At 52.3% G+C, this 27764-nt stretch overlaps 1 protein-coding gene across 1 annotated transcript; it reads left to right on the top strand.

The window, feature by feature from the left end:
- Positions 1-425: 425 nt before the first annotated feature.
- Positions 426-27764, top strand: PYROXD2 (pyridine nucleotide-disulphide oxidoreductase domain 2). Its single transcript, XM_027112266.1, has 16 exons — positions 426-2190; positions 6767-6786; positions 9225-9318; positions 9401-9474; positions 14706-14861; positions 16825-16978; positions 18787-18848; positions 18942-19039; positions 21398-21539; positions 21923-22057; positions 23300-23372; positions 23635-23791; positions 24129-24283; positions 24997-25103; positions 26621-26741; positions 27494-27764. The coding sequence occupies exons 1-16, from the start codon at positions 2064-2066 to the stop codon at positions 27562-27564; spliced, it is 1746 nt and encodes a 581-aa protein (XP_026968067.1). The 5' UTR covers positions 426-2063; the 3' UTR covers positions 27565-27764.

Genomic DNA, 27764 nt, shown 5'->3' with positions numbered 1-27764 from the left:
AGTGACGGCACCCGTCTCTCAGGATGGTCATGGGGCTGCCGGCTGTGGCAGCCACTCAATAAATGCTGGTTATGGTTATTGTTACTGTTCAAGCCCCTGGCCCTTCTCGGTGGCCTCTTTGTGCCCTTCTTGGTTCTTGCCTCTTGCCCCAGCCTCGCCGCAGAGATTCGTGTCACTCGGTCCAATGGATCCCAGGCTTTAAGGTTTTCCAAAGCTTCTCTAGGGGTCCTGGTGTGCCCTGGGTTGAGAGCACTGCCCCAGGGGGACAGCCCTTCCTCTAACCTGAAAGTCCCCCCCAAACGGACACAAGGACAAGAGGCCGTCAGAGCCCTGGGACTTGGGAGCATCCACTGCTCTGGGGCCGAGAGGCCACAGCTGGGACAGAGGGAAGTGAGGAGGCAGAAGTACACAGCGCAGCGAGGCGGTGGGTTTGCGTGTGACACCAGACAGCGGCCAGGCCTTCCGTGCCTTCAGTCTTGAGCTAAAATTCATAAGAGCACACTGATCTTTCCTGTTAAGTGAACAGCTTACTGAGACAGAGATACTGAAGGAGCTAGACCAACACCGCGGGCTGAAGTCCTCAGAAGGTGGCAGTGAGGGACAGAGTCCCGAGGTGACTGGGACTGCCTTTCTCCTTAATATCGTGACTTTATGGACAGGAATTATGACATGATCGGGAAAGTACAGAGGAGCAGAAGGGGAAGACTAAGTGTAGAAGCCCACTGCTGTTTAGGATCCTCACTCCTGTCACCTAGTATTTTCCCTTCACTTTCAGCAGCTGCATGCTGTGACACGTCTAGTTTAACCAGTCCCCCTAGTTTTTCAATATTATAAATAACACTGGAGGGAAGATGCTGACTCGGATTTTAGCAGAGACACACGTGGTGTAAACTTTACGTGGCATGTGGAGGGGTGTCTGATTCGAGGGTAGAAGTGTCCCCAGAAGTCCCTCTTACCCAGAAGCGACTTTCCACATACTCTTCTAATTTTGAGATGCACTTCTAATAACAGGTTTCTAGATGTCAGAGCAGTACAGAAACTCCCAGCCCCTAGGGTGCTTTTTCCTATACGGGGAATGTCCTAACCAATGGGCAGGGAGCGAAAGAGGCTCCTAATTCAGGACAGGCCAGAGGATAGTAAGCATTAAGCCAAAGATATTTACGATGCGGTCTTTAATCCTTGAGGATTCTTGGAAAATGGGAAACGTTCCAAAACACAGAAGAGAAATGTTCAGGCCTTCAAAAGAAAAAGGCAAACCCCCAAAATCACGAGGACTGAACTGGCCCCCAGACCTTTCCAGCTGTGCGGCAGCCTGAGAAGTGGATGGCGTTTAAGCATTTGGATGGCGTTTAAGCAAGGACGTGTGGCTCTCTGGGGGCCCCAGGGGCAGGTGCCCACCCCCACCCCCACCCCCCCGCCGCAGTGTTGCTGAGGCCCTGGTGTCGGCAGTGCGGAGGGCCTGCCCCAGAGGCCTTCAGGCAGCGGGTCCCTGAGCCTGCTGTGGGCATAGAGCAGTTACCCCCCTACAAGCCGGAGGGACGGGAAGCTGGAGCAGAGTCTGACCCAAGTCCCTCTCTTTACTTGGATTCCCACCCCCAACTCATCCGGGACCTTTAATTCCTTAACCAGAAGCAGGACAGCACAGGGGAGGAGACGGACCTTTGGAACACTCATTAGCACGCTCACACACACACGCACATTCTCCGAGCCTCAGTGCCCCTCCTCTGGGGCTTACACGAGGGGCTGCACGACCGTGGTCAGCACAGGGCCTGGCACACAGGAGCCCTAGAGAATTAGCAGCACGGTGGTTACTCTCTGGGGGCCTGGAGGTGCAGGACTTCTGCCTGGCTAACAGGCGACCTCCCGCGACTCGGCCGGGTGTGGACGGGGTCAGGCTGGGCTGTGGGCAGCTCAGCCTCCCCTGTTTAGTCGTGACCCAGGGCCAAGTACGGCAGCTGGGCTGCAGCTCCTTCTCTCTTCCTGCTTTCTCCCTGCTCCTCCCCCTGCCTGGAGAGGCACGAAAAGCTGCTTGCAAGCAAATTCTTGGCCTAGCCTGGGCAGAAATGGCTGCATGTGGCCGAGGGCTCCGCAGGGCCGTGGCTGCCTCTCCCCACCCCGCTTTAAGACGAGCTCACTCCGACGCCAGGGGACGTCTGAAGCCGGAGTACGATGCAGTGGTAATAGGAGCAGGTAAAGTGGGCTGGGCCAGAGCTGAGGGGCTGAAGGGCAGCCCTGCTCAGAAGGCCCTCGCGTCCCTCTACTCTGGCACGAGCTGGCCAGGAGTTGGGATGAGAGCAGGTGCTGGTGTGGAAAGCCCACCTGTCTGCAAGCAGATGCCGGGGTTCTGGGGTTGGCTTTGCTGTTGACTCACTGTGTGGCCTGGGGCAGATTCTTGCCCTCTCTGGGCTTGAGTCTTCCCATCTAGAATGACCAGGGAGGACTAGGTGAATTCAGGGGTTTCCACGTATCTCCTGTGAAATTAGCTAGTTGCCACCATACTCTTGGAAAGCATATGGTACGTAAGGTTTGGAAGGAAAGAGCCCTGGGACAAGAAGTGTGAAATCCAGCCACCCCAAGTGCCCTGAGTTCTGGTCACCACCCCCTGACCACTGAGACACCCCACCCCCAAGGACACTGCAGTTGCTCCATAAAGGGGAGTTAGGAAAAAGTAGAAATGAGTCCCAGAGATTCTCCTGCCTACGCACAGAGGGTGACAGCCCCTGTTGCCTTGCCTGCCTGGGCACGTGGGAGACCTGCTGCAGTGACCCTGCTATGCTTTGCTGAGCCCCAGGCTGCAGGGCACCTGATTCCACTGCGAGTGTGTGAGGCTGCGGGCCAGGACCAGGCTGCCTTTCCTCCGGGCCTTCCACTCACACTCACACAGAGCCCCAATTTCAGCTTCTGACATTATTTCCAACCAGGTCTATACAGAGCGACCAAGACAGGCCTGGAAGGACATGCTCATCACACAGCTTTAAAGCTGTGTCCCTGTTTGGGCATTTCTTCATTTTTACCCCTACAAAGAGCAGTCGTGTGCTGGCCAATGTTTACTAGTCACCTCTCCAGGGAAAATGTGCGCATGTATATCCATACGTAAGTTTATTATAAATACGGAAGTAAAAGAAGTGTAGCACACAGTTTTGCAGATAAAAAAAAAAATACTGGGCTTCTCTGGTGGTGCAGTGGTTGAGAGTCTGCCTGCCGATGCAGGGGACACGGGTTCGTGCCCCGGTCCGGGAAGATCCCACATGCCGCGGAGCGGCTGGGCCCATGCGCCATGGCCGCTGAGCCTGCGCATCCGGAGCCTGTGCTCCGCAACAGGAGAGGCCACAGCAGTGAGAGGCCCGCGTACCGAAAAAAAAAAAATATATATATATATATATACACACAATACTGTAAATTCCAGGTAGCCAATCTGTTCTTACCAAGTACCTGTGACTTCTGCCAAACTCAGTAACCAACCTGTGGTTGCAATTTGACAAATGAAAATAGTTCTGAAAAGAATGTAGTTTGATATTTTTATTTAAACAGCAGAAAGAAAGTGAAACAAAGATTTATGTCTGAACTTCACGCCTTCCTCAACGACAGGAATGACTTTGCTCAATCAGATAATGTTTTTCGAACACTGGAAGAACAGCTCCTCAATTTTTTGCACATTTCACAGTGTAACAGCTACAGACACAAGTTTAATCTACTTTATTAGCAGGTTCTCCATCACTTTCTTAAGTCTAACAACCAAAAACAATAACTCAAGCCCTGGTGTGTAATGTTTGCAGATTTCCATAGTGTGAATACTCCTACTGTGGCCTTTTTCAAAGTTACCAATGTGATGTCACCAAAGGTGGACTTGGGAGAGAGATGTAGCCAAGGATCATCATGTAGCGCGGCCCCTCTGTGGGTCTCTAGAGGTAAATAACCGTGAAAGCAGAGCCAACCGTTAAAGCAAAGTAAAACAGGAAGTGACAAGCTTTGAATATTTATTACCTTGGTTTTTAATATAATTATTTCATTGTAAGTTGATGTAATTTAATTTTTTACCAGGGGCTGCGTTTGACAACTATCTCACCGACTTCCGGAGCTGGGGGACTCCTGCCCCAGCCCCCACTGACTGGGCTCAGGAAGTGGAAGTGCCTCCCACCTTTCTTGCCCTTGGTGACAGCCCAGCCCTGCTGCCTCTTGGCAGAGAGGTTGATCGTAGGTCCCCAGATAGACACCTGGGTGAATTGCCACAAGTGTGTGAGTCTCAGGCCTGAGTTTTTCTTTGACGTTGCTTCTCTAATTGCTGGTTTGAAGGCATTTCCAGCCTGAGTGAGGAACACAGTGGCATCTTCTAAGATAAAGATTATCTCTGCTCCCTGAAGCCACACTGGGAGTCACCTTAAAAGAGGACCCTGATTTAGTCATTTGACTAACTTTGCCTAAGAATGACCCAAGGAACTAGTTAAAATGCAGTTCCTGGGCCCCCTACCTGGTGATTAGGATTCTGAGGAAGTCAGCACATCTAACCAACACTTGGAATTGGATCTCATGGGGGCATCTGCAGCCCACACATTCAAGAACCCACGTTCAGGGCAGCTTCTCTCCAGAGCTCCCCCGTGCCTGCTGCATAAGGAACCCTGCAGTCTGGCCTGGAGATGAGCTGAGCCCGAGCCCACAGCTTAAGACTCCTTCAAGGGGAAAGGAGAGGTCACCAGAAGCTGCAGGAAGGCTCAGCCAGGACTGGGGGTAGGGGAGTGGGGGAGGACAGAGGAGCTTGGGCTGTTGGATCCTCGACCTTTGTCCTTTGAGGTCTGTTTGTGCATTTGTGGGCTTACATGTGTTGACTGAACTGGACCTTGCTGCCTGGAAGCTTTTATTAGTTTTCCAAGATTTATAATCAGCACTGATTAAAAGGCAGCTACCTTTTATTGTCTGCTAAGGGACAGGTGCTTTACGTGCATTACCGGTTATCCTCCCTTCAACACTGCAGGTCCGGCAGGCCCTCTGTTTTTACGCGTGAGGAAGACAGCAGAAGCCAGGATGAGCCCAGGACAGTCTGCCTTTAATTTGTCATATGTATTTGAGAGCAGGGCTTTCCAAATTTCAGCTTGCAATCCATCCATTCATGATTCCCTTCCATCATATTTTTGAAACTTTCTTAAGAAAATTATCAAAAACATATTAAAAATAGTACTATATCAATCAGCATTTTTAAATGAAATATAATCAAGTAGATCATCACATGCTTATCACATGATGATTTAATATTAGTTCCTGAAACTTTCGTTTCTGTGAAATACATTTATGTGTGTGTGGGGGTGTCAGGTCACAGAGTAAAATGCGTTTCTTCCTCAGATCACGGCCAAAGAGTTTAAAAAACTCCGTTTCAGAGATTCCTTTAATGGATGATAAATTGGCTCAATGACCTAGAAAATTCTGGCAGGTCTCTATGTGGAAAATGTAAAACAAAACCAACTCAGCCGTGAGAAATCCATCATGTGGGTCATTGCTGCCTCCTGTTTGTGGATGTTTGTCAGTTTAATGGCCGAGCCTTTTATTAGAGTCAACGCTGGGTTCAGGTTGGCGCTCAGAGAACACAGTTACCTTCTGGCATCTTTGAAGACTCAGAGTGACTTCCCACCACCAAAGAGAAGCATGTGCCGTGTGTCCCAGGGGAGGCCTGGCCCCCCTCCCTGAAAGCAACCAGGGCCTGTTCTCCACCCATCGAGGACTTCTCCAGCTGCTGCATTTTATTCTGAGACTAAGGAAAGGGGAGGCCCCAACCCCAGGGCCCCATGTGCTCGGCCTGTGGGTCTGACACCACCTGCATCAGAATGACCAGGGAGCTTCTGTGAAGTACATCCTGGTCCACGGCCCCAACCTGCTGAGTAGATTCTGGGGAGGGGTTGGGGAATCGGTGTTTACTCGAGTTCTCACGTGATCCTGGAGCTTCTCAGGGCTGGAGCGGCACTTGCTAGCTTGGAGGCACTTGCACTTGGGCTTGGTGTGGAACATCGGATCCCAAGCCAACTTTCAGGGCTCCTATCCCAGGGGCAGCCTGCCTAAAATTTTTGGAAAGAAACTCTATAGTAGACCAATCTGCCCAGTCAGCTGGCACCCCTGAAGCACGCTGAGCTACTCTAGCGCACGTCAAAGCCGTGTGTGTTTCATTCATTTTGAGCTGTTCCTGTTTTATTTGGGGAACACTGGGAATTGACAAAGACGCCCCTTCTGGGGCACTGTTGTGAGCCACGCTTGGGCACAACAAGCCATGCCTGGCAGCAACTGTCCACAGGACCAGCGCTCACCCGGACGGCTGGTGATTCCATGCCAGGCAGGGACGTCTGGCATCATCGTACAGCCTCGCCTCCCTCTCTTCCCTGCTAAGTCAACTATCACACTCCCTCTGACAGTCACCCACTCGTCCCTAAGTGCCAGAAGCCCAGCAATGCGAGGCTTCGTGGGATAATTTTCAACTAATGACTGTGGATTTCTCCTTGTCCCCACTCCAGCATGAGCCACTGGCCAAGCCAGGGTGACAGGACTTTTTTCAGTTCAGGGCAAGAACCGGGGTTTTCTGACTCCCCAAAGACTGGTGTCTTACAGCATTGAGCTAGATGCTGTTCCAACATCGAGGTACAGGTGAGGGGGTCCCCCAAGTTCTGCTACCTCTCCAGGATCTTCATGGGCATGGGGACAGGGGTGGGTGGCCACACTCCTCAAGGAATGTGTCTGTCTGCCCACTGACCACTGTCGCTTTCCTCCCCCCTCCTCCTTCTCGTTGCAGGACACAACGGGCTGGTGGCTGTGAGTCCCTCCCACTCTGCCCCTCTTCATTGGTCCCTGGGTGTGTGGCCCTCAGCAGGAGTGTAAGGAAGCCAGAGGATGAATGCCGAGGGGGAGAAGGAAAGGCCGGCTAGTCCTCGCGCCCTGGTGCTGACCAGCGGCTGGCTCGAATGGACATCTGCAGTTGCTAAGGAGGATATCAGGGGCTCCCTTGTTCTCCTCTCCTTAATGCTCATAGGTTTCCCCCATGACCTTTCAAAAGCAAGGTGATAAATAGCTGGGAAAGTGTGTAATGGGCATAGCCTGGGAGGCAGGTTGGAGCTTGCAGGGTCAGGTAACTGGGGCTGGGGGGCCTTTGACTCCAGATAGTGGGCTGTCCTTGTGTACAGACCCCATGTTCCCCAGCTAGGTTTAGGCCAGGTACCAACCCGGGGAACACAGCAGCTATACACAGTCCAAAGTGCACCCTGGAGACAGCGAGGAAGCCGACCTAGCAGAGGAAGCGGGGTCCTGCCCCAGCACAGGTGGCTTCTGGGTCCCAAGCTGAGGCAGGCCAGGGTTACCCTAAGGCTGTGCTTCTCAGACCAGAGTCCATGTACCCCTAGGAGACCACAGTGTGTGCTACTGGGCTTCAGGCCACAAGCCTAACATGCTCTAGAATATCAATGCAGCGGCTCAGCAACATGGAGAGCCAGGAGACCTGTGTTCAATCTTAAGACTTTTCCTGACACAGAAGTTTTACTTGAACATTTCACAGGGGACATTATTTAACTCAACCGATCAGTAATTTAAAACATTGATTTTGTATTAATACCAACGTGGGTTTGTCCCCAGCTCTGCCACTTTCCATTTGCAAAGGTTAAGGCGAGTCAGTTTGTCTCTCTGAGCCATGGTAAAATGAGAATTAAAATGCCCACCCTCACCGAATTGAGGTGAAGGGAATAGATGATGTGCCCCAAGGACCCAGCTCATAAAGCCTTACACAAATGGTGAGCATGGGGACAGCATGGGGCGTCCCAGGATAAGAGGTATAGGAGGAACTTAACTCTAGGACACGCACTTCGGTTGACTGATTTGGGGAGAGCCTAAGGAAGTAGGGGTCGGCTCTAGACTGGACACTGTCAGAGTGGGGGCAGCCCTGTGAGCGGGCATCTCAGTAACCGTGTGCAGGGAGGGGAGACTAGGGTGAGGAGAGCGGTCATTGTGCACACGTAGCATCACTCGTCTTGGCCGAGAGAGATGGTATTGTGGTAGCCCAGTAGACCCTGTCTCGTTTGTGCTTAGACACAATTGTGAAGTGGGCTTGCTCTGTCCCATTTTGTCGTGGTCTAGATTATCCCTGTCTGCGGTCATCGTTATGAGATTGTTCACGTCTAGTGGGAGAAACAGGGCTTACCTCTGAGGGCCAGGCCACCTTCTGAATGTCATGTTGGGCTGCTCTTTTCTCCTTTCTCGTTAGGATGTGTCAGGAGTGTAGATTCTGGGTCCAGACCGCCCGGGTTCAGTTCCTGACACCTCTACTCATCTGTTCTGTGATCCTGAGCTATTAGCCTCACTGAGCCTCGGTTTCCTTCTCCGTGAAATGGGGAGAATCACGGTGCCTACCTCTAGGGTGGATTATACGAGATGATGCTCGCACGGTGTCTGGCACATTGTAGTAGCCAAGCGAACTTTTTAAAAAGTCTGCCTTCAGAGCTACACCATCCCTGTTGTCACCTTGGGGGTGGTAGCTGCAGTGGTGTGAGGACCAGCATTTTAGGTCTGTAGACTCAGGACTAATTCGGTTCAACAAATATTTATTGATTTTCCACTAAGTGCTAGAGAAAAGTTAATCCCCCCCCCCCGCATCATTTGTTCCCCAAAATAAGGCTGTGCTATAATCATGGCTTCATTGATTGAACACGTCCCATGTGACAGGGACCCTGTGTAAGCCCCTTCTAGGGACCAGCTCAGAGAATTCTCACAGTGACCCCGTGAAGCAGTCAAAGTGGGTGTTATTATCATCAGCCCCATTTTTGCACATGAGGAAACTGAGGCCGCCCCAGCAGAAAGTACTTAAGTACTGAGGATTAAGTACTGAGGCCGCCCCAGCAGAAAAGAGAAAGAGGAGTGGAACCTGGGCGGTCTGGCTCAGCACTCACAAGGCAAGCTCACCGTGCTGCCTGCCTGCGGCCAGTGAGGAGAGCGAGGCTTGCCACCCCACCTCCCCAGGAGATGAAGAGTTCACAGAGGCACTGGACCCTGCAGGAGGGAAGGTCACCTCGGGCTGGGAAGTGGAGGGGCAGGACCAATCATGTCAGGTCTTAGAGAACATCTCGGGGCGGGGTGAACATTTACGGGTGGCAGGGGGAAGGGCATCTCAGAGGCAGGGACAGCTTGAGCCAGCCCTGTGGTGAGGACCCTGAGGGTGCGGGTCAGCCCCCAGGGGTAAAGGGAGGGCCCTTTGTGCCCCGCCCCAGGCGGCATACCTGCAGAGACTGGGGGTGAACACGGCAGTCTTCGAGAGACGCCACGTGATCGGGGGTGCAGCTGTCACAGAGGAAATAATCCCAGGTGAGCCAAAGAGGTGGGTGAGGGGCATGGGGGGTGACTACTGGTGACCCCTGGTTACTGTCTTCATCCGATTCATTTTCAGGGTTTAAGTTCTCCCGAGCATCCTACCTCCTCAGCCTGCTCCGACCGCAGATTTACACCGACCTGGAGCTGAAGGTAGAGCGTGTGTGTGTGTGTGTGTGTGTGTGTGTGTGTGTGTGTGTGTGTCCACCTGCTCCATGGCTTGGGGGCTGGGGAAGTGGGCAGTTGCTATTCTTCCCTCCGAGGGTGTGTCTATCTCCCATGGTCTCCGTAGTGCCTGCCCACAAATGGGCTTTGTCTGGCCCACCCAGTGTCTTAAAGATCAGGAAATTTCATACACAATCAAACCTCTCGAAGAACAGGCTTTGTCAACATCAGGCCCATGTTCCTCCGTGCTGTACCGGCTGGCCCTTTACGTGGATTCGGTCCCAGCTCTGCTTTGTCACATCACTTCCTGGGGTCTGTCCAGCCCCCATAGGAAACCTGCTAGGACCCTTGGGCATCTGAGTTTGCAAAGCTGCCTTAGGACCTGAGCTGATTTCTGCCCTCATTACACATGAGAGCCTGTCACCGTCCTCGGCAGCTTGAGCAGGAAGTTGGACTCGGGGACTTTCACCTCTCTGGGCTCCTGGGCCATTTTGAGGGCATCCTGAGAACTCACAGTCTGCCTCTGTCGACTCCTCGTAGCCTCACCTTGGTCCACAGTCTTGTCCCCCGCCCCTTCAGATTCCTTCACCCCCTCACTGCCTCTTTGACAAACTTGGTCATGCATTCCAGGAGCCTAGTTAGCTTACCTGCTTGGCGCCTCTGTCGCCCATCCCTTGGAGAGAGGTCCCCTGCGCCGTCTGTATACGACGCTGACGGCACTTCAGCACCAGCTTTGCCCTAAATCTTAAATTAATAAGACATTAATCCGCTGACACCCATTAAATAAATTATTCTTTGTACCCCTAAGAGAGACACAGAGAGAGAGCACACACCTGTCACCAGCCAGGACTGGATGAAACCCTGCCAAGGCCTGGGAATGGGTCTGTGGACTTCAGTCCAAACCAGACTCTAGGTGAAGGCAATTTTCTGACACACCAATTATGCAGAGTGGCAAGTGTGAGGGGAGGGGTGGGGGTAGACCCTCCTTTTAAAAATCTAACTTATGAAAGCTGAGGATCACAGAACAGAAATTTTCACATAATTATTCTCTTTATTTATTTTTTCTTTTTAAAATAATTTCCTGGGATTTCTTTTAATTTATTTTTTTGGCTGCATTGGGTTTTCGTTGCTGCGCGCGGGCTTTCTCTGGTTGAGGCGAGCGGGGGCTACTCTTGGTTGCGGTGCGCAGGCTTCTCACTGCAGTGGCTTCTCTTGTTGCGGAGCACGGGCTCTAGGCACGCAGGCTTCAGTAGTTGTGGCTCGCGGGCTCTAGAGCACAGGCTCAATAGTTGTGGCACATGGGCTTAGTTGCCCTGCGGCATGTGGGATCTTCCCGGACCAGGGCTCAAACCCATGTCGCCTGCATTGGCAGGCAGATTCTTAACCACCGCGCCAGCAGGGAAGTCCGTTCTCTTTATTTTTTAAAAAAAGTTACTCATTTGAAAGTGGTATTCTCATAGGGTTCCTTTAACTAGCAGCTCCCAAGTGAATTGAGTATATCCTTTGATCTCTGATCTTGGGCTGCATTAATAGGAGAATGGTGCTCAGATCAAGGTGGGAAGCAGTCCTGCTGCGTGATGCACGGAACTAATCCCATCCGGAGTGCGCGGTACCTTATTTTAACAGGACGTTGACAACTCAGAAGATACCTATAGGAGGGCAACTGCTCCTCTTTCTAGGAATATTCTGTTTCCAAAACAATAATAAAGAGCATTTATTTTACCAGTGTCACATCGTGGGCTACGAGCTTTCATGCTCTGTCAATTTGTCCTCGTCTGTGAGACGAGAGCATGTAGTGTCCCCATTTTATGATGAGGGAACCGAGATTCAGGGGGGTTAAGTTCGCACACTAGGAAGTGACCAAGAACTTGAGCCAGGTCTGACTGACTCCTCCTCGTTCTGTGCGGTGCCGCCGCCATGGGCACCTTGATAGCCACCCAGCTCAGCCTCGTGCACCTCCAGGCACTTTGCCGATGACAGTGGGCCAGGTCACAGACATAAGCTCTTCCAGCAGCTCCGGCCTCGGTAGAGCACGGGACTGAGATTGCAGACTTTGGAACCTAACTGGTCAGTTTTGAATCCCTGCTCTGCTGTTACCAGCTGTATGACTTGGGCTGGTGGTGCCTCATCTTCCTCATCTGTAAGATGGAGATGTAATAGTACTTGCCTCATAAGGCTATCGTAGTGGTTGGTGTTTGCTAATCATTAGTACAGTGCCTGGGGCATGGTCAGTGCTCGACAACTGTCAGCTAGTATTACTGGGTTGGCCAAAAAGTTCATTCGATTTTTCCATGTTACAGAAAAATCCGAGCGGACTTTTTGGCCAACCCAATATTATGCCCATTCGTCAGTTGAGAAAACTGAGGCTCCAGAAGGACCTGTGGCCTGCTACTTCCTCTCAGACCTTCCCACTGTGGGCCTGTACCCGATTAGACTGAGCTCTACTTGAGCCAGAGGATGACTCCGCCAACCTGCTTGAGGCCTCACTGGGCCTGTTTTCCAAGTCTCAGTTTCCCCAGCTGTCGATGAGATCATCTCGCAGTTCTATCCACCTGGATAGTAAGCTTGCTTTTACAGTGGCCCCACAGTGAGTCGTGGGATCCAGACAAGGAGGGCAGAGCTTTTGCCCTGGGTGTGTGTGGCAGAGGGGAGGTGGTGTCTTTCATCCTGTATCAGCCAGCAGCTGCCTTCCCCAGCTCTCCCTGGACCAGCCTTGACCTCATTCAAGTGGCACCCCCTTGTCCTCCCTCCCACCTGCACTCACCTTCTGGCTCCCAACCCCATCCCTTTGCTCCTGCTTTCCTCGGAAATCTCTCTAAGGCAGGGCTCTCAAACTCTCAGGTCCCTGAGAACAATCTGGGTACCTGGTGGGGAAGTGGTTCTTGCTCAGAGGAACGAAGGGTGATCCTGTGGGACTGTGGTGGGCCCAGGAGCCAATGATTCTGAAGCAGGAGGACCCCAGAGCACAACTCTGAGAACCACACCCCTTAACTCTCCCATTTCTCTGCTCCCTAATGCACGGCTTGTCCCTTCCCAGCAATTTCCAGCCAGGACGGCTGTACGTGCTGAGAAATCCCATGGGTAAATCAGAAGCGTTTTGTTTTTTACAAGAGGGAAACTGCGTGATCTGAGCAAATCTAATGGGGATAATATAACGGTGGTTTAACAGCCCCTTCTTATTCTGACACCACATCATCAAAACCATCAAGAATAACAACGGCTCCCTTTATGAGAGAAAGTCCTGGAATCAGATAAATACATTAATCCTGTTCAATTATTGAGACTTGAAACAACCCTTGGGATCCTCTTGGGTCCCTTTTTCAGTGAGGGGAGGTTATTGATTCATTCATTCAGCAAATGCTTCTGAGCACTTGCCCTGTGCCAGGCCCTGGGAGAGGCATGTGGGGAGACAGCGGCGAGGGAAGGGGGCAAGGCTTCTGCTCTTAGTGAGAGGACCTCAGGGAGAGGTAAGTGCCACCTAAAGAAAGGAAAATAAAGTAATGTGACAGGAACTGGAGGCCCAGCCTGGACTGGTGACCAGGAAAACCTCCTGAAGGGGTGACGTTTGAGCTAGCATTCAAATGCCAAGAAGTCACCAGCCCTGTGAACATCTGAGCAGAAAGCGTTGCAGTCAGAGGGAAGTGAAGGTGGACAGGCCCAAGGGGAGGGAAGGTCATGTGGCCGGAGCAGACAGTGCCCGGCCGAGAGGCAGCAGATGGTGTGAGAGAGGGCCAGGGGCCAGAGGAGACAGGCCTCGCGCGCTGTACGCGAGGGCCTGTGCTTTATCCTGAGCTCCAGGGGCAGCAGAGGTGTTAAATCGGCAAGTGGAGTGATGGGATTTATGACCTTATGAAAGGTCACACCACCTGCTGGATGGTGCGGATTGTGGTGGAAGCAGCCGTGGCCGCAGGGTGGTGGCTCAGGCTGAGTCAGGGCGGGGACACGTGGACCAGGTCTGGAGGCTGAGCTGTGAGACTTGGTGATGGATGTGATGCCAAGGGTGAGAGACACAGAGGAACTAGGGACGCCACCTGGGTGGGAAAGAGTTCACTGTATCAGGAGGAACCAAGCTGGAAGTTCCTCCAGTTTGGAATCAAAGGCATTCCCCATCTTAGTGTTAGAAAGGATCCTGCGGGTCTCCCAGCCTGCCCCTACCAACGCTCAGACTCACCTCCACAGAACCCTCAACCGTGGAGACCCTGCCATCTGGAACACCCGTGGTTTGGGGAAACTTCTGCTGTAATTATTGGAAAAATCTCTTTTGGTTTCCTCATGTTTTCCTAAAACTTCTGCTCACAGATCTCATTTCGGGGGCAGGGGATGGGGGTGGGGAGCTTGCTACTCAGGTGACATTTGAGCAAAGACCTCAGAGAGGTGAGGGGGCAGACCAAGTATCTGGGGGAGGAAGTCTCTAAACGCCAAGTTCGTCAAGTTGCACATTAAATACGTACAGCTCTTTGTACGTCGATTATACTTCAATAAAGTGGTTTAAGAAGAAAGAAGTCTCCAGCGGGAGCAGTAAGTCTTATTGGTGGAGGCAGCACAGGCCCTTTTTGTTTCATCTCCACCTTCTTTGAAGAAGTAAATGCACTCTTGGAAAGTTCTGTGTGCTAGTGAAATATCTGTAAGTCAAATCACATTCTCAGTGCATCAAGGGAGCTTCCATTTAAAGTGACCCTGGAGTAGATGAGCCTGCAAAGTGAATAAGTTGTTTCTGATGGGAACGATTTATCCACCTTGTAAATATGGATGTTCACATGACCGTGGCTTTATTGCGTCTTTCTCAGTTTTAGTTATTATTTCTGAGATGGGGGCATTTAAAGACTAACACTGAGAGCCAGGGCTTTGGAGTCACAGGGGTGTGGTTTCGAAACCAGGATCCACCTCCCCATGTGACCTTGGACAAGTTATTTCACTTCTCTGAGCCTCTGCTGTGGCATTTGTACAATGAGGATGATATACTTACAGAGCTGTTGTGATGTAACCATTGTAAACCCTAGTACAGTCCCTGGCACTGGGTAGCGTGGCGTGGTATGGTATGGCCTGCCATAGGGTGCCTGGGCAAGAGGGCTTTTTATACACTTGTATCAAAATTAGGAACCAGGACCACAGGCCTTGGGAACCTGCATGCAGGTACCTAAGTGGTCACACAAACACAATCAGAGAAGGGTCATGGGCAGATCCCCTCAAATGTTACCTGTGCTGTCTGTGTTCTGCAGAAACACGGGCTGAGGCTTCATCTTCGAAACCCCCACTCATTCACACCTATGCTGGAAGAGGGCACAGCCGGCAAGGTGCCCAGGTCCCTTCTGCTGGGCACAGACATGGCAGAAAACCAGAAGCAGATCGCCCAGTTCTCACGGAAGGATGCCCAGGTAGGGAAGGTGACCAGAGACTGATCTCCTCCATCTCAGCCTGGTGGCCACTCTTGAAAAAAAATGCACTTGGTTGGAGTTGTCCTACAGCAGGTTGTCAAAGGCCACAAGGGTGTGGACAGGCCACTTCATCCGCCCTAGGAAGGCTCCAGTCTGTGCCAGCCTTTGATCTTGGGCACTGCAAAGAGAAGGGGTGGAGGACAGTTGGTTAAGACCAGTGAACACTGGAGACCCTCAAACCTGTGTGTGTTCAGCATGAGGCCACTGTTCAGGCGGCCTCCGCCTGAATTTCAAAAGGGAGTCCACTGATATGTCCTTATGCTCTAAGTGCTTTCTAGCTCTCCTGCTTTCAGACAGAATTCCAGGTGGTCATCAATATTAAAGCACATGAAGGCCAGAAAGAAGAAGGGGAGATCAGAGACAGTTAAGGATAGAACACACTGGATCAGGAATTTAGGACGAGAGCATCGTAATAAATATTCATTTACTTTGGCATCGTCCCCTGGCAGCCCAAGGCAAGAATGTGTCCATGATGGCGAGCAGGTCTGGTGAAGGGGAGTACACACATCTGACGGAGAAGGCACATTTCTTTTCCTAGGATTGCACTGTGAGGAATTTGCTGGGTAGCTTTGTCTAGATGAGCCGTTGAATGTAACGGGCCCGGTGTGATTGGTTTTACAGACATAAAAAGATTCTTTGAATGGCCGTTTTTTGTACCAAGCCTAGATACAAGCTGAAGGCACAGCATCAGCTCATATCTTGGTGGAAACATTTTTATAAGAAGAACCTGGGTTAACCAATCCGTGTGTGTTGCTTTTTGTTGTGTTAATCTAGTATTGGGTAAAACCAAGAAAACCACAGGCACAGCATCTCTCTTCAGCCAGTGGTTTCCAAACACTGGCTGATGATCAAGTCAACCAAAAAAAAGTGCTTTCCAAGTGATTCTTCTGCGCAGTGAGTTGGGGTCCGCTGCCTACACCCTCTGCTCCAAGCCCTGCTCGTCTCAGATGCACTAGAGAGGATTCAGGAGAAGGCCAGTTCCCTGGGCCTAGAGAGCAGTGGCCTTGGCCGTGTGTGGCCGGGGCCCTGTGAGCTGGTGACCACAGGAGCGGGAGGCAGAGGCCACATCCCACTGTGGAAAGTAAGGAGCTGAATTCTGGTTTTGTCTTTGCACGTTGTCACATTAAAGACCTGCTGCAGAGAAAGCCGTTTCCCTTCATTTTAATCAAGATTCTCCAGTGTACTTCAACACAGAGCTTTTCTTTATGTAAGAGTCGTTAAAGTTCCATGGGTATATCCATGAGTCTAGATGAACCAAAAATTAAAAGCTCTCGGCTGAGAATTAAGATAGGGCCTCGGGTACCACGGGTGCCCATCCTTGCTCCTGTCGCCCATCCAGGGAAGGGGGTGTGGGGGTCATAACCAGGCTGTCGAAGTGGATTCTGTTGTGGGAAGTTGTGGGGTGAAGGGATGCAAGCTTCTGTCCCTGCTGATGACAAGAGGATGCGGGAGATTTGCAGCCCAGGAAGGAACAGTCAGCATGCTGGAATACAGGCAGAGAGATCTTACTTTTATCAGTAAGATGTAGAAAGACAGGACAGAGAGGAGAAACTTTTCAGTGGTTTTTGGTTTATCACAGAGACCACTTCCTAGGATACTTGAGGATTCCGTGGCTGACGACTGGTCTTGGCCTACATCAACCCCCTTGTCCCTGCCACTACATGGTGACCCTCCTACTACCCAGGCTCTCTCTGACCTCACCTAGTGTTGACATCAGCACACAGACCTAGAACTGGGGGTAACTCAGCACAGCCAGGCTGAGCCACACTGGGCGTGAGGCTTGAGGAATTGAGCCTCAGCTGGGGGGCAGCAGGCCACATGGGGCAGCTGGAGGGCCAAGCATGGGGACAGCGTCTTTTTGGGGTTCTAGGCAATGGGACCTTGACTCGGAGCTCTGTTCCAGGCCTTTCCCAAATATGAGGCCTTCATGAATCGCTTGGCGTTAGCCATTGACCCTCTGCTGGACGCAGCCCCGGTGGACATGGAGGCCTTCCAGCGGGGCTCCCTGCTGCAGAGGCTCAAGTCGCTCTCCACCCTCAAGCCCCTGTTGCAGGCGGGTAAGTCCAAGGGCAGGCATCTGGGCATGACGAGCACCTTCATGTGATTGAGCCCATCTTCTCCACAATTGGACATGAGCCTGAACCTCCAAGGCAGCCTGCCAACTGCCATCGACTAATAGGGGCCACCTGGAGCACTTGAAGTGGCAAAGGTTTAGGATGGCGTGCTCAAAATAGAGCCCGAGCCAAAGGCTTATGTGCAAGTAGTTCATTTTGAAGGGGGATCCCAAGGAAAGGAGGAGAAACGGGAAAGAGGGAGAGTCGATACCAGGGTGCATTACTGAGCTGGCCACCACTGTGGCTGGTGAGGTCCTTCCCTCTGAGAAGCCTTAGGAAATGCACATGAGGACATGCCCAGGAGGAGAAAGGGGACACATTTGCTCATTGGGTTCTGTCCTCCAGTGGTCAGAGGCTGCCCCCTGGGGTATTAACTCCCACATGAGGCATTAACTTCTGGGTTGTGCCCCCATGGGTGCCAAGTGGGTTCCCGTAGGTGTCCTGTCGTGGTGCCAGAGAAGTCCCAGGGAAGAAATGAAGAGGCACATCTTCAGGTCTGAGGTGGGATGCTGTCAGTTTGCCCTGTGTGAAGCTGACCAGAGCCTGCACAGAGCTCGTCACCATAGGCATGGCTGGAATAAGAGATGGGGCCCAAGAGAGTTTGAAAAGATGCCCCCGTACAAGAAGGATGCTAGATTATTGGGCTCAGCAAGAAAAAAGTCTGTGATGAATTAGTGATGTCTGCTGTGGGTATGAGAATGGAAGATTCACCAAGCCTGCTATTATTTCCTACCACTCCTCTAGGGGACAAAAATCAGTTTAGCGTCTATATTCTAGAAAAATACTGCAACAGTTAGCTGTGGTCACAAAATTGCTGCATAACAGACTACAAAATTCCAGTGGCATATAAAAATAAACATCTATTTCTCAAGTGTCTGCATGGTTCAGCTGATCCCAGCTGGGCCGAGCTGATCTGGTCTGGTCTCACGCATGTGGCTGTGGCTGGGGCAGCTCTGCTCCAGGTGTCTCTAATCCTCTTCTTGGAAGCCACAGGTTAGTCCAGGAGTGGCCTTCTTATGTCAATGACAGAAGCACAGAGGGCAAGCCCCAATGTGCAGGCCAGTTTCAAGCCTCTGACTGCATCCCATCAGTAAACATTCCACTGGCCAAGCAAATCATTTGAGTCCAGAATCAAGGGGCAGGACGGTCAACTCAGCTAGGGAGGGAAGCAGTGCAGAGCTACATGGCAAAGTGTGTGGACACGGGGAGGGGTGAAGGGTCAGAGCCAGTAGAATCTACCACAGATGCCAGAAGTAGACATCGCCTCCCAGATTACCAGTCCAAGGAGAGTCATACAATAAACATTCATGTAGTAAATATTTATTGAGCATGTGCTATGTGCCAGGCACCAAGCTGGGCACTGGGGCTGCAATGCCTAGGGCTCATGACCTCTGCCTTCAAGGTCCTAGTGCCCAGTTACTCTCGGAGATCGTTTGAATCAGTATCAGAGGAATGGATTAGCCATGCTGCTGCCTCCCAGGGCACGGCCTTACAGAACTCAAAGTGGGGGAATAAGATACAAATTAAAAATTGCCCCAAAATAATTCTAACAGGTAAAATGTATTAAGTGCCTATGGAAATGCTTTAGAAATGCTCTACATACCTCGTTTAATCCTCACAATAGCTCTTAGGGGTGCAGAATATTTTGTACTCCCATTTTACAGGTAAAGAAACAGGTGCAGAGACATTATGGATCAGAGTGTTCCCTTCTTGCCTGTCTCAGTTCACATTTTATGGATCTCCTCCTTTAGGTCGCATCCTGGGAGCCCAGCTGCCCCAGTATTACCAGGTCCTCACAGCTCCAGCTGTCAAGGTGAGGGGCTCCCCAGCCTCAGGCTGGACCTTGCAGTGAGGGGGGCCTCTGCTCCCGAGGTAAGCCCTTCTCCTGGCTGTCTTGCTGTCCCAGGTGCTGGATCAGTGGTTTGAGTCTGAGCCTCTAAAGGCTACTCTAGCAACGGATTCTGTGATTGGAGCCATGACAAGTCCCTACATTCCGGGGAGTGGGTGAGTGTGGCAGGTGAGGTGGGGCAGCAGCAGTGGAGCCGATCCCCCCTCGAGAGCGTTAACTACCGTTCCCTGAGCTCACCCAGTGAGCCAGGCAGGAGGAAGCACTTCACACAGGATTCATTTAAGCCTCAAAGCAACACCTGAGAGCCGTGGTTCAGAGAAGGGAAGTATCCCTCCCAAAGTCACACAGCTAGTAAGTGGCAGAGCTGATTTCTAGCCCAAGTTGTCTGACCTGCCCCCAACCCCACCCTGGGTCTTCCTTCTTAGCCACTACTCCCTACTGCTTCAGTAGAAACACCTCTGTCCTGCTTCCTGTGATATCTCAACATGAGCATCTTCTTCCCTATCATCTATCTATCTATCTACCTGTCTACCTACCTATCTACCTGTCTACCTACCTATCTACCTGTCTACCTACCTATCTATCTACCTATCTACCTATCTATCATCTCTTCCCTTCCCACAAATCCCCGTTGCCTGTCCCTCTCCCGCAGATCCTTTCCCTGGCTTCCAGGACTCGCACACACACAGATACCTTCACATGGATGGGAAGCTGCCTTTCCCCTTGTGAGCGGGAGGTGTGCTGACAGCCTCATCCGAGAGGGGGCAGTCAGACACAGTGAAGTGTGTAGCTGTGGTATGATTTAATGAGCCCCTGTAGGAGCAGGAATGGAGGGGTGCGTGTGTGTGTTGTGTGTGTGTTGTTTGTGTGTGTTGTGTGTGTGTTGTGTGTTTTTTGTGTGTATGTGTTGTGTGTGTGTGTGTTGATTGTGTGCGGTGTGTGTGTGTTGTGTGTGCGTGTTGTGTGTGCGTGTGTTGTTTGTGTGTGTGTGTTGTTTGTGTGTGTTGTGTGTTTTGTGTGTGTGTGTGTTGTGTGTGTGTGTTGTGTGTGTGTGTGTTGTGTGTGTGCGTTGTGTGTTGTGTGTGTGTGTGTGTTGGGATAGAGGATGCTGCCAAGTCTTGGGCCATTTCCAGCACACCAGAAGATGCAGCTGGAAGCTGTGTCTCAAGGGATAAGAGCACTTGGTAGTGCTTTTCCGGCACACACTGAGCCAGCCCTGAATCCCCAGGAGAAGTGGGAGCTGGCAGCAGTTGCAACATCTTGGCCAAGATCAACCAGCCAATTTGGATTTGCCAGCTGGGGCCTCTGGTCCTTTTCTCTGTGGGTGTTCAGGAGGCTTAGCTACTGCCCAGTTTGTGAAATGGGCCTTTAAGTCATTTGTTTTTTCATTAATTCTTTCAATAAATATCGATGGAGCACTTGCCTGGGGACTAGGTCTGGGGACACGGTAGTGAATGGGGTTGAAATCCTAATGGGGGAGGTAGACACAGAGCAAGGAGTGGAATGGAGAGCTGTGGGCACTGTGATGGTGGGGCAACGTGGTCCAGGCTCAGAGAAGCCCCCCACGAGACAGAGATGTTTCATCTGAGACTCTAAGGACAGGAGGAATTAGCCAAATAAAAGAAGAGGGAGGAAGGGGCTTCTAGACTCTGGAACAGCACGTGCAAATGTAGGAGCTGCACGTGGCTCATATGATCTATTCAAGGCACTGAGAGTTGGCTTAACAGGAGTGGGGGGGGGGGGAAGTGTAGGGAGGGACGAGGCTGACGAGCAGGCAGGAGCCCTGAAGGCCAGTTTTGGAGACTGGCCATCGTCCTCAGAGCACCGACAAGCCAGTGAAGGCTTGAAAAGAGCTGAGTGACAGGAGCAGAGCTGAGTTTTGAGACTGGGCTCCAGGTTCTACGTGGAGAAAGGTCTACAGGGAAGAACGAGTGGGAGAAGTGGGTCCGATTAGGAGGACGTTACTGCAGCAACTTAAGAAAGAGAAGAGAATGGCCTGGACCAGGGAGGAAGCAGCAGGGAGTGGGGCCTTGGAAAGTTCTTTGGGAGGCACTCGACGATGTAGGTGGTGAGGGCCTAGTAGGAGGCAAGACTGACACCCAGTTTTCTGTTGGAAATTGAAGGTGCCATTCACTGGGATGGAGAAGCAGGCTGGGGAGTGGGGACAAGGGGATGGGTTTAAGATGCCTGCCCAAAGCCATGCCAGTGGAGATATCTGTGGGTAGCTGGGCATACAGGCTGGCACTCAGGAGAGAGCTGGAGAGGCAGGTTTGGGCATCGCTGCCACATTGTTGGAACCAAAGGTCTGCCCGCAGATGTCTACAGGGGGAGAGGATGCAGAATGGGAAGCGAAGGGCTCTTGCAAGAGTCTTGAGCTCATTTAAAGGATAGTCGGACAGGGCTGGATGGGGGCAGGGAGGGGCTGAAGATACAGGACGGGAAGGACTCTCTGCATCTAGAACTCTGAGATTAAACCCCACCTCCAGCCACTGATTCTGATGATCTGTCCTCAGGTATGTGTTACTCCATCACATGATGGGGGGTCTGGAGGGGATGCGGGGGGCCTGGGGCTACGTCCAGGGTGGCATGGGTGCCCTCTCCGACGCCATCGCAAGCTCAGCCACCGCACACGGAGCAAGTATCTTCACTGAAAAGGTGAACAGCCCCTCTACCCCACCCCAATTTTTGGCAAGGATCTTAGAATAGAACAAAGTATCGGATTTGGAGAGTCCCTCATTTTACTGATGGACAAGGCCTGGCTCAGGATCGAGGAGCTCGGGCTCTGCAGCCTGTACTGCTGTGAACCAGGTCCCAGTTCTTCTGCCTACCCCATTTGAATTCACAGCCACTAGCCCACATTTGGGCTGAGCCTTTGCATTGGAGGGGTGGGCTAACGCCTCACCAGGAGCTGCAGAGAATCGGGGCCAGGGCTGATGAGGCTGCGAGTGCCTAGGGGCAGCATGGACAGCGGAAATCCCCCAAGACTCACCTGCATTTCCCTGCCCGGGGACCCTGGGGGCTCTTTCCCGTGGCTTTAGACAGTGGCTAAGGTGCAGGTGAGCAGTGGAGGGCGCGTTCAAGGAGTCGTGCTGCAAGACGGCTTGGAGGTAAGGAGCAAAGTGGTGCTGTCCAGCGCGTCACCGCAGATCACCTTCCTGAAGCTGACGCCACAGGTGAGGCTGGGGGTGGAGGTGAGATGTCTGCCTGGGGTTGGAATGTGGAGGGATCAAGGGGACCAGGGCTGCATCAGGGTGGGAGATGTGAGTGCCAAGTCTCTCCGGGGAAATCTGTCTTCTCTCCTTACCTAACGGGCAGGGAGCAAACAGCAAAGAAGCCTCACAGGTGAGGGGAAAGGTCCGGGGACATGAGGTGACCGAGGCCAGGCAGTTAGCAATTGGCAGAGCCAGAGCTAGAACTCAGGTCTGACTTTCAACCCAGGGTTACTTCTACAGCTTTCCTGCTGTCCTGATTTCTCCCCTCTAACCAGCTCTAATTCCACTGTTTGTGTCAATGATCTGTTGCCACATGAATGCTGCGTAACAACCACACAGCTTCTGGGCATATCAAGAAATATGGATTTAGCACACAGAGCGGTAGAAATCAGTTGATCTTGGCTGAGTTCAAGTGATCTGGGCTCACTCATGCACTCCTCCAGCAGCTGCGGGTCACTAGTGGGCCCTGCTGATGGCTGTGGCTAATCGAGAGGTCTCTGTCAGAGTGTCCAGGATGACTCAGCTCTGCTCCATGTGTCTCTCATCCCCAGGCACGTAGTCCAGATCTGGCAAAAGGCAAAATTGAGCAAACTCAGTCACGCAAGTGCTTCTGTTTGCATCCTATTTGCTAACATTAGCTTTGTCTCATGGCCAAGCTCAGTCACAGTGGGAGGGCAATAAAAAGGGGTGTGCATACAAGGAGGGTTGGGGACTTGGGGCAGTTTTTGCAATTGATCACACCTTCCCTGTCCCCCAAAGATATGATAATATGTGTATGAGCATGGAGCTCCCAGCGATTGGGGGATTATTCTTGGGGACAAGGCACCACTTTTTCTGAGTGATTCCACTAATCAAATTCAGCAAACATCAGTTCAAAAGCATCTTGAGACAATTTTGAGATCATCAAGACTTCCAAGAGCTTACAGACCAGAGGTGAAAGACGCTGCAGCCCACGGGCCATATCCGTAGCAGGAGCTGGTGTGGGCCATTTACAGCCAGGACGCTGGCAGACTGCAAAGGAAGAAGTGGTTAGCGCAGAGCTGGAGGGGTCCAGGAGGGCTTCACAGAGGAAGTGGTTTGGCCGAGCTCTGAGGGAGGGAGAGGGTCTCCAGCAGTACAGGTTGAGGGACCAGTCTGAGCAAAGGAGTAAAGCAGCCCCCTTGGGGCCTTGGCCACCCCCAGGGTAGAACCTTCTGCTTTCAGGAGTGGCTTCCTGAGGAGTTCGTGGAGAGAATCTCCCAGCTGGACACCCAGTCGCCTGTTACCAAGATCAATGGTAAGAGGCACACCAGATTGTAGAGCTGTTTCTTCTGAGGTTATCTGAGTGAGAAATCTCCATGTCTGGGAAAGACTGACCTTCATCATCATCTCTATCCCCTGCCCCACAGCCTGCCCCCGAGTTTGAAGGTGAAACACTTTTTCATACTTTTTCTTTCCAGTCCACCATGTGGGTGAGCAGGTGATGGGTAGAGATAGAGGACCCTGGGGGGCTGAGGACACAGGCCTTTGGGCCCTGACCCTCCTCTTTGGTCCCTCAGCGGCTGTCGACAGGCTGCCTGACTTCCTGGCGGCCCCCAATGCTCCCAGGGGCCAACCGCTGCCCCATCACCAATGCTCAATCCACCTGAACTGTGAGGACACCCTCCTTCTCCATCAGGCTTTTGAAGACGCCATGGATGGCCTGCCTTCCCACAGGTGGGGACCCTGGAGACACTTGAGCCCCTGGTTAGAGACAGGAGGTGTGGTGGGACGACAGGGACCGTGCTCATTCACCACCCTGGCCTGGGAGGGACCAGGGAGCCCCGAGCCTGCCGGTCTGGCCGGGGACAGGGGCCTGGAGATGAGGGAGCTCCCCGTTGGTGGTCTGGACTGTCCTGGTGGTCACCGAGCCCGTGCAGGCAAACACCACCATGACCTTGCAGAGATCATCGGCCTGGCCCCAGCATCCTCCCATCTCAGGCCTTCATTTTGTCCCGTCATCTCAGAGTGGCTCCCCAGCCCCTTCCCTCTCTCCTCCCCGTGTCGCACGCAGACCTATGATTGAGCTCTGCATCCCTTCCTCGCTGGACCCCACGCTGGCTCCCCCTGGCTGCCATGTCATCTCCCTCTTCACTCAGTACACGCCCTACACACTGGCTGCAGGCAAGGTCTGGGACGAGCAGGAGAGAAACGCTCACGCAGACAGAGGTAAGGAGGGCTAAACCGCCCTGGCTTCACAGTGACAGCTGGCAGAGCATCCCATATGGCCTCCTCTCCTCCTGACTGCCCCATTCAGGATTAACACCTGCAAGTTCTGTGCCAGGGAGAGAGGAGTACCCAGGGAAACCTACATCAACACAGTGAGTAACTGCTGGGGTCAGGCCCTGAGCGAAGAAAGCCAAAAAGACATCGTTCCTGCCCTCAGGTTGCTCACGGTCCTGCGGGGGAGACTAACAAACCAGTCTTACAGTACTACGGACTGGGGGAACCAAAGGAGGAAGCTGTGAGCCAAAGAGACAGGAGAGCTTTCCAAAGGAAGGGACATTTGAGCTGGGTTTTAAAGGATGAATAGGAGTCGACCAGGCAGCAAAGTGCATTCCAAGCAAAAGAAATAACTTGAGCAGAGCAATGAGGTGAAGAAATTTTTGCATGTCCAAGGGGAGACAAGTGTTTAGGGTTGGAGTAAAAAGGTGGGAAAGAGTGGGAGGCTCTACTAGCCTGACACACATAGGTCTCTGTAATGAATTGTTTATTTGCCTGTGGACTGTTTTTGTTTTATTCCTTATTGAGGTATAATTTGCTTATGAAAAAATATCCATTTTAGGTGTAGAGTTTAATGAATTTAGTAAATATGCCGAGCTGTACAATCGTAATGCCTCTTTCTCCTAACACCATCTCTTTTCCTTGTGTTCGACACCTAGTGTGTGATTGCATTGAGGCCTATGCCCCCGGCTTCAAGGGCTCCGTGGTGGGCAGAGACATCCTCACACCCCCTGACTTGGAGAGAGTCTTTGGGCTTCCTGGGGGGGTGAGTACAGGACTGGGGTCTCTCGTCACACTCTCCCTGTACCCCGACTCCCTGGCAGGCCCACGCGGCTTTATCTTGTCCCTCCACACCCAGCCTTCAGCAGGAAGAGAGGACAGAGGCAGAGACCACAGCAGAGAGGGGACAGAGACACCGTCAGATTTAGGCAGTGAAGGAGGAGTGAGGAGAGGCAGCATCTGCTGAGCAGGTCACCAGGACTGCGGCCCTTCTGCCTGGATGTCCATGTCAGCCCCTCCCATCTGCCTTTCTTCAGAGGGACCTGCCCTCCCCCAGGCAGCATGTGCTCACACTTCTCTTATCAAAAACTCACTGAGCCTGGAGGCAGGGGGATGGGTCAGGAGGCAGGTCAAATACAGCAGTGACTAGCTTCGTGTGGCTGTTGAGCCCTTACATGTGGCCAGGCCAAAATGAGATGTGCTTCGAGTATAAAGTGCACCCTAGATTGCAAAGACCAAGTACAGAAAAATGTAGCATGTCTCATCAATAATTTTAATACCAACCACATGTTGAAATGATAATACTTTGGATCTATTGGCTTAAATTAAATACATCATTTAATTGGGTTAAATTAAATATATTATTAACATTAATTTCACCAGTTTCCTTTTAAGTGTTAATGTGGCTACTGGAAAATCTAAAATTACATGTGCGACTCCCGTTATATTTTTACTGGACAGCGCTGGGCCTGATAGTGAGAGAGGCCAGGCAGTGGGAAGGGAAGGGAAAGGGTGGAGGCGGAAGGCTTGGGCAGGTGGATTGAGAAGTCTTGATACTTGTGCGTGCAGAGGGCGGGTGGAGGGGATGTAAAGGGTCCACCTGAAGGCCAAGGAGGGGGAGGTGATGCCATCCACAGAGGCAGGGAAGACGGGACAGGAGCTGACTCGACTCGAGGGAAGAAGACAAGCTCAGTTTGGGACACATTGATGGGGCAGGTGAAGGTCATCCCCACGGGGACGTCCAGCAGATGTTGGTCTTTTTGTCCAGACCTGCCCCGCAGGTGTGCCCTTCCCCCTCCCCCACACCTCCTCCCTCCTCGGCTGGTCTGACCCAGGCCAGTGGAGCAGAAACGCGCTCTCAGTATCCATCTGCCATTTACTGTGACCTTGGAACCCCAGGGCACAAGCTCAGCTGGGTGTCTTGGCCAAAGAAACATGTACCAGAGTCAAAATAAATCAACTTCCTCTATTTTTCAAACAGAGTGAGGGGGATTCAGAGTCCACAGCAACATCCTTAAAATCTCCCTTTTCTTTCCCATTCAGTTTCCTTACCCTCTGAAGATGCTCCCTACCCTTTTTCCTTCTTGAAAAATGCCTCTAGGAAACTTCACCCCCAGCCCTAGGACTTGTGCCTATTCTCTCTCTTCCCCTCCTCATTCTGCATCACAAGAGCCCGAGAAAACATCCTGGAAGGAGACGAACCTTCCTTGGAGAACAGGGGAAGGGAGCGGAGTGGAGAATGTAACCCTCCTATGTTAACGACTGTGGCCCTGCCTCCTGCAGAATATATTCCACTGCGCCATGGCCCTGGACCAGCTGTACTTTGCCCGCCCTGTGCCCCTGCACTCCAGCTACCGCTGCCCTCTCCGGGGCCTGTATCTCTGCGGAAGTGGGGCCCATCCTGGTGAGTGACCCTCAGTCCCACTACCCTGTGCGGGCATCGAGGGCTGGCAGAGGCTTGCAGACGGGAGCAGGGTAAACAAGGGGGGAAGCGAGAGGGGGGGAACTCCCGGGAGATCAAGCCATCACCCATGTTGAGAATTCTCCGGCCACAACCCTCAGGTTAGCTCACCTCCTCCCCACGAGACCTGGGGATACGTCCCAGTGGAGGCATCTCTCCAAGTTCCCATGGTGGGTTGTGTAAGACCCATGCCTCTAAATTCCCATGCGTATTTGAGACCAGTAAGAATTGGCAAAGTTCAGTTTCTCAATTTTAAAATTCTTCCCTGCTCCCCTCCCAGGCTTACTGACCCCACGGAAGCTCATCTCATACAGATGCTTCCTCTGAGCTATGTGGGCCCCGGCCCCCCAGACGGGGTCCATACTTCCATGACTTCCTCTCAAATCCTTAATCCCTCATTCTAGTTTCACGTGCTGGGAGTCTCGCCATCTGGCCCATTGGCTCTCAGGCTGGGGGGGCAGAGGGAGGGGGCCACTTGCTTGCACCAGGCACCTGGCCCTTCCTGCACTGATGCAGGGGAGTCCAGGATCTGTCTTAAGAATCATCCCAGGTGGTTCTGATACCCACAGCCCCAGCATCACCCTTGAGGCGTCCCTGCTCTGCTTTGTGGCTGGTGCCTCAGCAAGTCCCATGGGGGGACAGAGGGGTGGGAGGGGGGTGAGCACGGCTTTGGTTCATGGGAGACTCCCTTCCAGGAGGAGGTGTCATGGGAGCCGCTGGACGCAATGCAGCTCACGTGGTCTTTAGGGACCTCAGGAGCATGTGACCCCCAAACCAACTCTGACCCAGGAAGATGAATTCACCCTTGAGATGTTAAGTCTCCATTGGGTCAGCTTCCCAGGATATTGCTTGAGGCAGGCAAGTCCTCAAGGCTCAAGCCACTATTCTAGAAAAAACAGTACAAGTTACATTGGGTCCCAGTTAACCTCGCATCTATGGCTTCTTGAATGAACTGGTTTTGTTTTA

This window comes from Aethalodelphis obliquidens, unplaced genomic scaffold, assembly GCF_003676395.1.
Source record: "Aethalodelphis obliquidens isolate GAN/ISIS:26980383/991018 unplaced genomic scaffold, ASM367639v1 scaffold11, whole genome shotgun sequence".
Lineage (NCBI taxonomy): Eukaryota > Metazoa > Chordata > Mammalia > Artiodactyla > Delphinidae > Aethalodelphis > Aethalodelphis obliquidens.
The sequence above is the reverse complement of the archived record's forward strand: the minus strand, read 5'-3'. Positions and strand labels throughout refer to the sequence as shown.

Bases quoted from the DNA above. Each gene is read 5' to 3' on its own strand.
- PYROXD2 (XM_027112266.1), top strand. From the start codon at position 2,064: ATGGCTGCATGTGGCCGAGGGCTCCGCAGGGCCGTGGCTGCCTCTCCC. The intron at 23,373-23,634 runs GTAAGAGGCACA...TTGGTCCCTCAG, and splicing joins GCCTGTTACCAAGATCAATG to CGGCTGTCGACAGGCTGCCT. The intron at 26,742-27,493 runs GTGAGTGACCCT...ACTCCCTTCCAG, and splicing joins CGGAAGTGGGGCCCATCCTG to GAGGAGGTGTCATGGGAGCC.